Here is a 15,259-nt window from a genome sequence, read left to right as displayed (position 1 = left end):
TTTGAATGCATTATCGCTTTACCATCTTTTCTCCAGAAACAGCAGGTGTTGGTACATAATTCCATGTCAAGTCAGTAGACCAGTTGCGTATTTTGCTGAGTACTAACAAACTTTGAGCTGATTGCAACACATCACAAAGTCACACAAGTTGGTGGCAGAACTGGTGGGCCCCAAGTCCACAAAGGGGTCAGGCCAGGCATTTCAACATGTATGGACTTCAGAGTGTGAGGGGAGCTTGAGGCTCTGCCCCAGTGTTTGGCTTATGTGGATTTCTCATGTCCTTTTGATTTGGAAACCAACGCTAGCCACAGTAGACTAGAAGCTGTGCTTTCACAGGGAAATTGGGGTGCAGTTGGGCCTATCATTAATGCCAGTCATGACCTCAGACCAACAACATGTCAAACTATAGCTCCATGAAGCAAGAGTTTCTGGCATTAAAGTGGGCCATGACTTAAAAATTCAGAGTATCTCTTGGGGCACCAGTGTGTGGTTTATACAGACAATAACCCTCTAAGCTATCTCCACTCAGCTGCTGGGTGCAGCTGAAAATTGCTGGACAGTCCAACTTGCTGCTTTTGATTCCGCCATCAAATACGTGTCTGGTCGCAGCAACCCATCTTACAGGAAGCTGACCCCTGTCTGAAAGATGGGTTCTGGTATTGAAGGAGGCACATTCACCCCACTCCAGAAGAAAGAGTGTTTAATAAGAATATTTCATTCATTCAGATCTAGGATGTGTTATTTTAGTGTTCCCTCCCTAAACCTTCTCTGGTTTTGCTAAAACAGTGGGGTTGTCTTGTGGAGAAAAATTGGCTGGTCTATCGGCGGGTTCATCGTTCAGATAGAAGAAAAGGAGGGGCTGCAGCTGGTTTTGCCATCAGTCCTTAAACAGGATGTCCTGACACATCCCCTTCTGTTATAACACCACCCCCCACCAGGGTACTGGGGAGTCTCCCTTCTTTTTGATGTTTGGTCGCGAACCATGATTTCCTGTGGACCTCTGGTATGGGTGACTGAACAAGGTCAGACTTGATGAGGCTTTCCAACTTGCCCAGGACCGTTGCTGACAGCAGCTCAGCGCTGAAAGGTGCATCATGATCAGAATATACAGTCTTGTGCTTGTTACTGAAAAAAATAACTAGTTACAGTTACTAGTTACTTCATTCAAAAAGTAACTCTGTTACTTTGTTAGTTACTTATACCAAAAAGTAATGTATTACTTTTAAAAGTAACTTTTTAGTTACTTTGTTAAAAGAACATTCTTGAAAATGCTCCCATTATTATCCTTATATTTATTTAAGTCAATCCAGCTGATGATTTGAAATGAACAAATCAATAAATAGATAAAAAGTAATATAACAGCTGTTCAAAAATTAAATCTACGAGCAATATTCATATGTATGTATAATGTATCTATATCTATATCTATATCTATATCTATCTATATATATATATATATAGACAGTCTAGTTAGAGGCTGTGCCTGCACCCCTTCAGTTTTAAGCTCCAGTGCCTTCAGAAAATGACGAGGAAGACTTGTTGCTATTGGTCCCTGATCCATACATCAATGTGAGCTGTGGCAAAAAAGTTTGCTGTCTGTCAGCGTAGTGTCCAGAGCATGGAGGTGCTACCAGGAGACAGGCCAGTACATCAGGAGACATGGAGGAGGCCGTAGGAGGGCAACAACCCAGCAGCAGGACGCTACCTTCACCTTTGCACAAGGAGGAACAGGAGGAGCACTGCCAGAGCCCTGCAACATGACCTCCAGCACGCCACAAATGTGCATGTGTCTGCTCAAACGGTCAAAAACAGACTCCATGAGGGAGGTATGAGGCCGACATCCACAGGTGGGGGTTGTGTTTACAGCCCAACACCATGCAGGACGTTTGACATTTGCCAGATAAAACACCAAGATTGGCAACTTGGCCACTGGCGCCCTGTGTTCTTCACAGATGAAAGCAGGTTCACACTGAGCCCATGTGACAGACGTGACAGAGTCTGGAGACACCGTGGAGAACGTTCTGCTTCCTGCAGCGTCCTCCAGCATGACCGGTTTGGCAGTGGGTCAGTAATGGTGTGGGGTGGCATTTCTTTGGGGGGCTGCACAGCCCTCCATGTGCTCACCAGAGGTAGCCTGACTGCCATTAGGTACCGAGATGAGATCCTCAGACCCCTTATGAGACCAAATGCTGGTGTGGTTGGCCCTGGGTTCCTCCTAATGCAAGACAATGCTAGACCTCATGTGGCTGGAGTGTGTCAGCAGTTCCTGCAAGATGAAGACATTGATGCTATGGACTGGCCGCCCGTTCCCCAGACCTGAATCCAACTGAGCACACCTGGGACATCATGTCTCGCTCCATCCACCAATGCCACGTTGCACCACAGACTGTCCAGGAGTTGGAGCATGCTTTAGTCCAGGTCTGGGAGGAGATCCCTCAGGAGACCATCTGCCACCTCATCAGGAGCATGGCCAGGCGTTGTAGGGAGGTCCTACAGGCACGTGGAGGCCACACACACTACTGAGCCTCATTTTGACATGTTTTAAAGGACATTACATCAAAGTTGGATCAGCCTGTAGTGTGTTTTTCCGCTTTAATTTTTAGTGTGACTCCAAATCCAGACCTCCATGGGTTAATAAGTTTGATTTCCATTGATGTGATGACACACATGTTGTCACTTCTCATTTCACAGGAAATGGTCTTTTGTGCGTTGGTGGAAATGATCTAAAGAGCCTGAAAATGTGTGTGACAGATGTCACAGGTAGGAGGGATGAATGTATCGGTAATCATGAGATTATTTTCTTTCCAAAGTTCCACGGTCACTTACCAGTTTCTGTTTATAACGGTTACACAAAGACTTCACCAGCTCCCAAACCAAGGAGAACAAAAAAACGGGTCTGAACCTGAAGCTGATCTGGTCTGGATCCGGTAAGAGGAGGTGGACCGGGTCTGAACCTGAGGCTGATCTGGTCTGGATCCGGTAAGAGGAGGTGGACCGGGTCTGAACCTGAGGCTGGTCTGGTCTGGATCCGGTAAGAGGAGGTGGACCGGGTCTGAACCTGAAGCTGATCTGGTCTGGATCTGGTAGGAGAAGGTGGACCGGGTCTGAACCTGAAACTGATCTGGTCTGGATCCAGGAACCTGAAGCTGATCTGGTTTGGATCCGGTAGGAGAAGGTGGACCGAGTCTGAACCTGAAGCTGATCTGGTCTGGATCCGGTAAGAGGAGGTGGACCGGGTCTGAACCTGAAGCTGCTCTTGTCTGTATCCGGTAAGAGGAGGTGGACCGGGTCTGAACCTGAAGCTGATCTGGTCTGGATCTGGTAGGAGAAGGTGGACCGGGTCTGAACCTGAAGCTGATCTGGTCTGGATCCAGGAACCTGAAGCTGATCTGGTCTGGATCCGGTAGGAGAAGGTGGGCCGGGTCTGAACCTGAAGCTGATCTGGTCTGGATCCAGTAAGAGGAGGTGGACCGGGTCTGAACCTGAAGCTGATCTGGTCTGGATCCGGTAGGAGAAGGTGGACCGGGTCTGAACCTGAAGCTGATCTGGTCTGGATCCGGTAAGAGGAGGTGGACCGGGTCTGAACCTGAAGCTGATCTGGTCTGGATCTGGTAAGAGGAGGTGGACCGGGTCTGAACCTGAAGATGATCTGGTCTGGATCCGGTAGGAGAAGGTGGACCGGGTCTGAACCTGAAGCTGATCTGGTCTGGATCCAGGAACCTGAAGCTGATCTGGTCTGGATCGAGTAGGAGAAGGTGGACCGGGTCTGAACCTGAAGCTAATCTGGTCTGAATCCGGTAAGAGGAGGTGGACTGGGTCTGGATCCGGTAGGAGAAGGTGGACCGGGTCTGAACCTGAAGCTGATCTGGTCTGGATCCGGTAGGAGAAGGTGGACCAGGTCTGAACCTGAAGCTGATCTGGTCTGGATCAGGTAGGAGAAGGTGGACCGAGTCTGAACCTGAAGCTGATCTGGTCTGGATCCGGTAGGAGAAGGTGGACCGAGCCTGAACCTGAAGCTGATCTGGTCTGGATCCGGTAGTAGAAGGTGGACCGAGCCTGAACCTGAAGCTGATCTGGTCTGGATCCGGTAGTAGAAGGTGGACCGAGCCTGAACCTGAAGCTGATCTGGTCTGGATCCGGTAAGAGGAGGTGGACCGGGTCTGAACCTGAGGCTGATCTGGTCTGGATCCGGTAAGAGGAGGTGGACCAGGTCTGAACCTGAGGCTGGTCTGGTCTGGATCCGGTAAGAGGAGGTGGACCGGGTCTGAACCTGAAGCTGATCTGGTCTGGATCTGGTAGGAGAAGGTGGACCGGGTCTGAACCTGAAGCTAATCTGGTCAGGATCTGGTAGGAGAAGGTGGACCAGGTCTGAACCTGAAGCTGATCTGGTCTGGATCCGGTAGGAGAAGGTGGACCGAGCCTGAACCTGATGCTGATCTGGTCTGGATCCGGTAGGAGAAGGTGGACCGGGTCTGAACCTGAAGCTGATCTGGTCTGGATCCGGTAGGAGAAGGTGGACCGGGTCTGAACCTGAAGCTGATCTGGTCTGGATCCAGGAACCTGAAGCTGATCTGGTCTGGATCCGGTAGGAGAAGGTGGACCGAGTCTGAACCTGAAGCTGATCTGGTCTGGATCAGGTAGGAGAAGGTGGACCGGGTCTGAACCTGAAGCTGATCTGGTCTGGATCCGGTAGGAGAAGGTGGACCGAGCCTGAACCTGAAGCTGATCTGGTCTGGATCCGGTAGGAGAAGGTGGACCGAGCCTGAACCTGAGGCTGATCTGGTCTGGATCCAGGAACCTGAAGCTGATCTGGTCTGGATCAGGTAGGAGAAGGTGGACCGAGTCTGAACCTGAAGCTGATCTGGTCTGGATCAGGTAGGAGAAGGTGGACCGGGTCTGAACCTGAAGCTGATCTGGTCTGGATCCGGTAGGAGAAGGTGGACCGGGTCTGAACCTGAAGCTGATCTGGTCTGGATCCAGGAACCTGAAGCTGATCTGGTCTGGATCCGGTAGGAGAAGGTGGACCGAGCCTGAACCTGAAGCTGATCTGGTCTGGATCCGGTAAGAGAAGGTGGACCGAGCCTGAACCTGAAGCTGATCTGGTCTGGATCCGGTAGGAGAAGGTGGACCGAGCCTGAACCTGATGCTGATCTGGTCTGGATCCGGTAGGAGAAGGTGGACCGGGTCTGAACCTGAAGCTGATCTGGTCTGGATCCACGAACCTGAAGCTGATCTGGTCTGGGTCCGGTAGGAGAAGGTGGACCGAGTCTGAACCTGAAGCTGATCTGGTCTGGATCCGGTAGGAGAAGGTGGACCGGGTCTGAACCTGAAGCTGATCTGGTCTGGATCCGGTAGGAGAAGGTGGACCGAGCCTGAACCTGAAGCTGATCTGGTCTGGATCCGGTAGGAGAAGGTGGACCGAGCCTGAACCTGAGGCTGATCTGGTCTGGATCCAGGAAACTGAAGCTGATCTGGTCTGGATCAGGTAGGAGAAGGTGGACCGAGTCTGAACCTGAAGCTGATCTGGTCTGGATCCGGTAGGAGAAGGTGGACCGGGTCTGAACCTGAAGCTGATCTGGTCTGGATCCGGTAGGAGAAGGTGGACCGGGCCTGAACCTGAAGCTGATCTGGTCTGGATCCAGTAGGAGAAGGTGGACGGGGTCTGAACCTGAAGTTGTAAGAAGGCTTTTGACAGACGTTAGGGTTCAGAAATCCTTTCTCGCCTTCTTTTTAAAGAGTTTAATTAACTCATTAACTTCTGTTTTCATCTTACATGGCTTTACAGAAAGATTCTGCTGTGGACCTCACACATGCATTTTTCTATGTTGGGTTGATTTATGGTTTCCCTTTAACCTCTGACATTATACATGTTTAGACTCGTTAATAAATATTCTTATTTATTTTAACTGGTCGTGCCTGGGATTTTTTTTCCTTTGAATCATGTTATAGGTCCCTTTGAATACGAACTCACTTTACTAGCATTTTAAGATTGATCTGATTTGATTGACTAGCTTGAATTAATTAATTAATTAATTATGTTAATTAAAAATCTAATATATGTAAAAAGCACATCATTAACCAATTAAACTTATAACTACCTTTCAGGGTAGCAGAATTCTTGAAAGCTATTATTAAAAATATATAGACTACTGGAGACACTTCTAAGCACTAAGAAAAGTGATTTTTGCATATGTCCCCTTTACGGTTTTATAAGATGAAGTTTTGATATGACAGTTATAATATACAACCGAACTTCAGTCCACTTCCATTTGAGAAGTTTCCACTTTGGGGCCATGGCATGCCTTCCTGCATCCTCTCCCCCGAGTAAAGCTGACTGTAAAAGGGCGGAGCGTACAAGAACTTACACTCAGTACCGTAACAAGAAAACTCCTTTTTCTTGGAGAGAGGAAGTTAAGCAATATCCATTTTTTTTATTGCAGTTATGACTGGACTTGACATGAACATCTTGAAGGACACACATCTTTCTCATTGCTACTACATATTCACAGAACACTGCAGCGTGGTTGTGTCATACTACTATCCCCAGCCAGCAAAACAAATGCAGACTTCGTCAGCAGCTGTGGTTTGGTGCATATTTGGCCTTGACTGATGGCGTTGACGCTATGTGGGTTTGCCACGTAACCACAAGATGTGTCCTACATCTGAAATGCTCTTCTGGCCCTTTTTGCATTGACATAATGCAAGTGTGCCTGCCAAAACCAAGCTACATCACCACCAGTGGCCCACAAACAGGCCAAAATGTTAATCTGGCCTATATTCGGCCTTGACCTTGATAATCAATCAGTCAATGAATCAATGAATCAATCAATCTATCTATCTATCTATCTATCTATCTATCTATCTATCTATCTATCTATCTATCTATGTCAGCACAGTGAGTAATGGCCAAATGTGGATTAGTTGCTTAGTTGTGACGTCATCGTCCATCATCTTATAATGAAATCTAAATTCTAAATGGAAATTGTAAAACGTGACATTGTATGGGATTGTATAATGTGTATGTTCCATAAAGATATATATGTTTTCTTTTGTTTTGTTTCATTTTTTTTATTTTTTTATTTTTACTTTGTCATAAATTTAATATTCCTGTTTGAGACACAAGAGAATTGACTAAGCCACCGTTTGGCGGTCTGTGCTCAAAGTGTGCCTTGCCCTGAAATGGTTCACACTGCTTCATTCATTTCCCTGGCCACCAACCAACAAGGCTCTCCAAGGTGGAGTTTTCACCAGCTGGCATGTAAGCATGATTTTTTGGATGATGACAAAAAACATTTTTCAGGAAAAGCTTTCACAGCATAAATGTACAAGTTGGTCTTTGCTGCATAGATTTCAAAATGCCTTATTAATTGTTCTCTGTGATGTGATTTCATTGCAATAATTGACAGATGATATGCGGTGCCTCAAACCTCATAAGAAATGTGGAGGGGAGACGGCCAGGTTCAGTACATGATGCAGGAATGTACAGGGAATGTCAATGGGACACCAAATACCAACAGGTGCATTATAAAAAGAAGCCTTGGTAATACTATTACTAAGTATCCTATGTGTCCACTTTAATTTGATGTTATGTGCAATCAAAGGTGAAATTGAATGCCATCTCCTTGGAGACCAAGGATACTCGTGCCTCCCAAATCTTATCATCACATAGCCTGACCCAAATTCTGGGGTGCAAACGAGTCAATGTGGCCCACTGCAAAACCCGTGTCATCATCGAAATGACATTTGGCATTTCAATGTTTGCTCAGCCTGAGGGTCCGTCCTGAAGAGCATGTGAGCATCATTGTCACTTGTGCAATAGTAGCACGATGTTGCAACATTGTGCAATAAAATATTTTACACAGCCATGACATAAAATATGTCACAGAGCTTTACCGGGTTCGTCTGCAGCCTCCCTCCTTCATTGTCTGGTCCAGTGTGTGAGCTCGGCTGTGATCTTCCTCCTCAGGCTGCAGACACACTCTGATGACGTAGGCACTTTTTTTTTTTTTTTTTTGCCTCCACCTTGAGGTCTGACCACTTCTTTTTTATTAACTCTGCTGAGGTGGAGGTCATATATTGGTTTGTCTGTCTGTCTGTTTTATTTGTTAGTAACATAACTCAGAAAAACTATGGACAGAATTTGATTAAACTTTCAGAATGACGTCTGAAAGGGAATATGAAACAGGTGATTAGATTTTGGGGGGGATTCACCGGATGGATCAAGGACTTTTGTAAAAGATTCTTTACTAAGTGGAGATATGGATCATTTTGCCATTACAGCTTCTATCTCAAAAATTAACTCACAATCACTGGCAAAAAAACCTAAATTATGATGTCTTGGTGGAGGTCCACGCTCTCTAAGTGCTTCTAGTTTATTTCTGCTACAGTTTCTGACAGACTGCACTACACAGCATTTTCTTTTATTTGTTACTTTGCTGCTATGGCCACCAAACAAAATTTCTTTTCTTGCCTCTACTTTACCAAAGTTTTTTTTTTTTTAATTCCTTTGCTACCATAATTTCCTCTTTCTGTGTGGAGTTTGCATGTTCTCCCCCGTGTATGCGTTCTCTCCAGGTTCTACAGCGTCCTCCCACCATCCAAAGACATGCATGTTAGGTTAACTGGTCTCTAAATTCTCTTCAGAAGTGGTGTGAGTGGTTGTTTTTCTGTGTTGGCCCTGCGATGGACTGGTGACCTGTCCAGGTGTAACTGCTTCTCACCTGATAAAATGCCGGGATAGGCTCCAGCTTACCCACGATCTGTAATGGACTAAGTGGTACAGATAATAAATGAATTAATTTCCTCTTTGGTAAGCAGGGTTCTTTAATATGCAACATTATTCATTTGCAGCTGGTTTGGGCGTGTTCAGGGCAGGATATGAGGCAGATTCAGGTGGGCACATTTCCAAGTAGTCTGTGACCTATAAAGGGAAATTACCTGCAGGTGTATGTATACATGGTTTTATTACTCTGGCTTATGTGCGCACATACACTTTTAGTATGTGGTCCACGCATTTTATAAACTACTTCGATTAAAGAAGTCAACAAGCTTAAATCAAATGTGTCTGTTTGATAATTTTTATTTCATGTCTTGTCAGGATTTCCTCATTCCATCAAACTATGTGTAATTCACATATATTATATAAAATTGTGTCTTTGTTTTGTATTTCATAGCCATACGTTTCTAAAGTCTTCTAATCCAGTCATCACTGTGCATGCATGTTACATGGTTTTTAAAATACTTTTACACCCACACATTAACTTTAAGCACACACACACACACACACACACACACACACACACACACACACACACACACACACACACACACACACACACACACACACACATACTTCCTCTTGCTTGATGACTTATCACTCTGTGACTTTGTGTCAGAAAGAATCTTGCAGAAGAAGCTGTCCAGATGGTAAGACTGCTCATTCCCAAAATCATCTGCTTTTGTTTCTGTTAGTTTTTTTCCACCTTCAGATGAAGGTGATAATTTTCAAGTTCACACCAATGACATAAACATTTCATTCCTGTTTTATTTATTTAATTTCCTGATATTTGACAAGAAGATGGAAACGACAACACCTACATATGACTATGGAACTGGAACGTTTGAACGGGTCGAGCCATGCAACAGGGACGATGACAATAACCTGGGAGCCCAGCTTTCCTTCATTTATTACTTCATGTTTGTCTTCAGTCTGTTGGGCAATGGGCTCGTCCTGTTTATCATCCAACGGTAAGTTGATCAGAAAAATCTGCACAAATAATAATTATATTTGTTTATATTATATATTATACTGATGTGAAATCATATCTGGTTAATTTAAGAAATGGTTGTTAAGTGGTTAACTAATTCTGTTGTTTCACATCATCCATGAATAAGTACAAAAATGTAAATTCAGCATTGATTTAAGTCAATTTTTGGTTAGATTTATAAATGTTGAGAATATATCATTGAATCCACATTGTATAACGGCTGAATTCTGACTGTTTGATCATTTAATCATTTAACTGATCATTTAATTTCAGTGTGCTGTGTGTAGCTGTGCCTGCACCTGTATTATCAAAGAATTGGGTAAAAACATTTGTGAAAGGGCCAGGTTCTTGTAAAATGTAAAGTAACCGTAAAGCAAAATATGAAGTTACAACACCACACCCAGAACTTGCCTTTGGACAAAGACTGCAATGCAAAAGGGGAGTAGAGGAACTCCCTGAAAGGATTTTACCATAAAAGGACAGATGAATCAACATAGCTAATGCACCATCCTGTTAGATACTAAAAGATTTTGCTTCGTCCATCTTCTTCCATAATCATAAATATGATTGTAATCATTTTAATCTAAATCCATGTGATCATTTTGTTACACTGCAATAGCATAGAATTTGTTATATTAGTGTGAATGATCACAATTAGACAATTTACCATAATGATACTATATACTATCTACTGTCACTATTAATCATTTTTTTATTTTAAGAAAACATGTTAAAATATCATGGTCCAGGATCTGCACCGATCAAAAATGAAAGATCAGTAATGTTAATGTTCATGAACATGCAAAAATGCTCCTTAAACGACTGAGTCTTTAGCTTGCTCTTAAAAGTGGAAAAGGGCTCTGCGGATAGGATGAAGTAGGTAGACTGTTCTACCACCGGGGGACAACAGAGGAGAAAAGTCTAGCTACTGATTTTGCGCCACGTTGTGGTGGGAGCACTAGCCGTTTTTCGTTGGCAGAGCGTAACTGTCGAGAGGGAGTGTAGCTCTGGATTAAGGAGCCGTTTGGTTTATTGTTTTGTAAGCCAGAAGCAGAGCTTGAAGCTCTTCACTGGAAACCAGTGAAGAGTGATTAGCAGCGGAGTGACATGAGCTCTTTTGGGCTGGTTGAAGACCAGACATGCTGCTTCGTTCTGGATCATCTGCAGATGTTTAACTGAACATGCAGGCTAGCCAGTAAGGAGTTGCAGTAGTCAATGTGAAATGACCAGAGCCTGGACCGGGAGCTGGGCTGTGTGTTCAGTCAGGTAGGGTCTGATCCTCCTGATGTTGTAGAGAGCAAATCGACAAGATCGAGCAACCAAGGAAACATGGTCCTTAAAGGTCTGGTTGTCTACCATGACACCAAGATTCCTGGTAGAAGACAGAGGCACAAGCATGATAGAGTCGAGCTGCATGCTTATCTGTGGAGGTAAGGAATGATTGGCTGGAAAGACAATAAGCTCCGTCTTGGACAGATTTAGCTGAAGGTGGCGATCCTTCATCCATGCGGAGATATCAGCAAGGCATGCTGATATTCACATTGAGACAGTTGTGTCGTCAGGTGGGAAAGAAAGGAAAAGCTGAGTGTCATCTGCATAGCAGTGGTAGTGGTAGAGGTGTATAGTGAAAAGAGAAGAGGGCCAAGCACTGAGCCCTGAGGCACCCCTGTTGTCAGCTTATGTTATCTGGACATTCCCCCTCACCAAGATGCTTTGAAGAATCTTCCTGTGAGGTAGGACATAAACCACGAGAGGACAGATCCTGAGATGTCAAATGCCTCCCGGCCTTGCTCTGTTTGGATCCTCAGTATTGACCGTCCTGCACACTTCCTTGCCTTGCTGCGGGAGAATGTAAGGGTTAAGGCTAAATGGAAATCATGCCCACTGTGATCTATTTCTTTTCTCTTAACTTTTTTTATTCTTTATCTATTGCACCCACATGTCCATACTTCATTGCTCTCCTTTCCTGCCATGTCTGAGTTGTTTTAATGTGTTCTGTTTGTTGAAAAATGTAATAAAAAATCAATCAATCAATCAATCAATCAATCAATCAATCAATCAATCAATCAATCAGGTTTGAGTTATTGAAGTGTTCCATGCAGGTGATACAGAAATTCAGAGGAATCTGTTTCCTGTGGCTAAATGTTTCAGGTGTTCTTCTTTTTCTTTCCTCGAGTTTTATTTCGTAGCCTATTGATTTTGTTGGTTTGCTTTGTCCTGTTTCCTGCTCAGACTTAGTTTTGGCAAGCTTATTTTCCATTTCACCTCATCAGACCTCCTCTTCTCTGATTCCAGTGCCATTTTGACAGGTGTATCAGTAGGTATTGCTGTTTGTTTCCTCTTCCTTCCTGTTGTAGCAAATTTACGTGGTCCAGCTTTTGGTAAGGGTCACACAGTAACTGGGTTAACATCTAGGAAAGTCAGGGTTTCTTCAGTAGAGCTTGTGGCTGTTTCAGTGGCTGAAGAAGTGGCTAGTGGCTAGTTGGTTAGTAGCTAGGACAGAACCCTGGTTGCTGGATAGAGCAGATCCTGGGTCATTTGTTAGAGAAAAAGCTTGATTGGTAGCTGGAGCAGAAGCTTGATCAATTTCTGAGGTTGTGGCCTGAAAAGCTGGATCTGTGTGATCTGTTACTTGTGAAGTTGCAAACTCACATTCCTCAAATATGGCTTGATTATATGGCCAAATTCCACTGCACTGGAATCCACCTTGTACATTCTTTTGTATAGCTGCTGCTGGAAGTGATGTCTTCACTAGGCCTGGTGTGTCATATAATGTCATGGTCCTTCAAGGATTAATTGTCATCCAGGATTCACTTGCTGTGTTCACCATCTTTTTGAGTGGCCCATAGACACGCCTATTAAGTGGTTAAAGCTTGTGACTACAGTGCGGAGGAAATGTTAGCATCAAAATACCATTGCCCTTGCAGAAGTCAGTGGCGGCAATAGAGAGGTGAGAGGTATGATTATCCAAGAAAAGTAGCACTTTTTTCTCAGGACTGACATTTGTGTGGTTTGCGAAGTGCTTGAGAAATATCATGAAATCCTCCTTCTGCATCCATCCAAATTTATTTCCACTTCCAATGCCTCCTATTGGACCATCTTGCATAAAATGGTCCACATTACGCATGCGAGGGAACACAAACATGGGAGGGATTGTGTTGCCAATGGCATTGACTGCACATGCGACTGACACAAGTGAACCCCTTTCAGCAGATGCCATTGCTCCAACCTATTTGGTTCCACCTTTTACAATCACTCTGTCAGGTGTTTGGACAGTAGTGATGTCTTGTCCCATGACAGCTTTTAGATACTCTGTCAACACCTTCTCTTGTTATTCAGTGAACACCTTTGTTCCAGAGTTATAGCCAACACGTGGAAGCTTGCTTGATCCCTGATCTTCTAACCTTTTTTTTTCGCTTTGCAGAAACAGAAGAGAGTGACATGGCATATACCATACAATGCTGACACTGATCTTACTGACTTTCCCTGAACTTTCACTTCAGTGGATGCCCTCTTCAGAATTATAAGAATTTCCCTGTTAGTCTTTCTCTTCCAAGACCTAGGCATGCTGAAACTAAAAGAAATGTTTCAATTAAAATCACACTAACTCATGCGATCCATTAAAATTTAGTTGGGGTCAATTGTAACATTTTTCAGCTGTTATAACCGACCCCATGCCAGTGTGTTACAGCTGTTATAACACCAATGAGCTAGTTTACCATATGGCTAACAGCTAAAACATTACCACAAACAACTTCTCTGAAAAATAGCTAACCAGACCCATAATCAACATGACATATGGTTGAGGAGTTCAACTACAAAGTTGAAAATGTAATTACAAGAACGGTTTGAGTAAAAAAAACTACTTTCTTACCTCAAAATAATATTTTCCCACTTAAATTTAGTTATGCTCTCCTCAAGGCAATACTTTCTCACATTCAGGCTAATGACTAAACTGAGTATGTGCAGAGAAAATAAAATTATTCCAAGCTTGTTCCTGATAGGAGCAATTGCAAGTGTTACAACAAACCCGTTTTACAACTGTCCCTGGTCTCCTCTGTCTATTGCTGAGGCTAGATTTAAGTCCTGAAACTGGAATTGCATGTCCTAATTTGCTGAACAGATCTAAAATTGGGTTCTACATTCTAAAACGACAGTTTAGATTACTCTGAAACAGCTCAGAGTTGTAGTAAGGTGCTTTCTTTACCTACGAAACATGCATAATGTCATATTAACACTTTTCTTCCTGTTTACTTCCCAGGTTTGAGAAATTAACAACTGTGACCAACATCTTGCTGCTGAACCTGGTGTTTTCCTCACTGATCTTCATGAGCACCCTTCCCTTCATGGCAGCCTACATGCAGCTTGAAACATGGATTTTTGGCAAAACAATATGCAAAGTTTATGGCTGTTTTCACTATCTGGGCTTCTACAGTTCCGTCCTCCTTTTAACTCTTCTGACCTTTGATAGGCACCTTGCAGTTGTATACTCTCTAAGCACTACGAGACTGAGAAATAGAAGTTATGTGGTAATCTCCTGTACTGTGGTGTGGCTGGTTAGTGGCTTGGCGTGTATCAGGCCGATGCTGCTTCACAACACTTTTATGTATTTGGGAGAGACGCACTGTGATGAGTTCCCTGGTAAACTTCCCAATATTGACGAGGAAATGGTGACAAATGTTGGATTTTATGTTCAACTACTTCTTTTCCTGATCTTCCCTATGGTTGTTATAATCTACTGCTACATAAGGATTGTGGTCACAGTCATATTGTCCAAAATAGCTACCAAGTTCAAGACAGTTAGGCTGATATTTATCATTGTTCTGATGTTTTTCATCTGTTGGGCTCCATTCAATGTTGTCATGCTGCTATATTATGAGGAAAACATTCCCTGTGAGGAAAAACAGAATCTTGGGTATGCCCTTCAAATCACACGTAACATGGCGTATGTTTACTTCAGCATCAGTCCAATGTTTTACACATTTGTAGGGAAAAAATTCCAGAACTACTTCCGTCATCTGCTGGTGAAACGTTTTCCAAGCTTAAGGAATTATATTTCTGTTCAGCAATTGAGCAGAACTAACCTGTCCACAAAAACTACACCAAGTGCATAGTTTCATTTTTATTTTTTGTTTCCAAAGAACTAATGTCAAAGAACTTCTGCTGCGTTCTTTTTTTTTTTCCAATGCTATTGCCAAAGTTTTAGGAAAATTTATTAATTTCCTAACATGGTAATATATTTGAGAAGGTTGGTTCTAATAAGTATTGAAATTTATGCTGGGCAATAATCAAAATTTATAATTGAGTTTAATTGCACTGTTATGCATGAAATTCAACAATAATTAAAGCTGCAAGCAGCGATGAAGGCCCTCGCACCTCTGGCGCTGCTCTGGCCTATTGCACCGCCCCCTCGGCCTGCAACCTCCCTCCCCAAGCAAGCTCGCTCTGGCTGGCAGCCGTACGCTCAGTCGTCCCCATGTTTCTGCCTCGTG

General features: G+C 43.8%; 1 protein-coding gene across 1 annotated transcript; it reads left to right on the top strand.

Annotated features, from left to right (window-relative positions):
* The first annotated feature begins 9,416 nt into the window (after positions 1–9,416).
* LOC121629020 (C-C chemokine receptor type 1-like) lies at positions 9,417–15,047 on the top strand. The gene is made up of 3 exons (XM_041968486.1): positions 9,417–9,426; positions 9,578–9,747; positions 14,029–15,047. Exons 1-3 carry the CDS (start codon positions 9,424–9,426, stop codon positions 14,879–14,881), a joined length of 1,026 nt encoding a protein of 341 aa, XP_041824420.1. The 5' UTR covers positions 9,417–9,423; the 3' UTR covers positions 14,882–15,047.
* The last annotated feature ends 212 nt before the right edge of the window (positions 15,048–15,259 follow it).

This window comes from Melanotaenia boesemani, chromosome 18 (genome assembly GCF_017639745.1).
Source record: "Melanotaenia boesemani isolate fMelBoe1 chromosome 18, fMelBoe1.pri, whole genome shotgun sequence".
Lineage (NCBI taxonomy): Eukaryota > Metazoa > Chordata > Actinopteri > Atheriniformes > Melanotaeniidae > Melanotaenia > Melanotaenia boesemani.
Note: the sequence above shows the minus strand (reverse complement) of the source record. Positions and strands in the feature narration are given on the sequence as shown.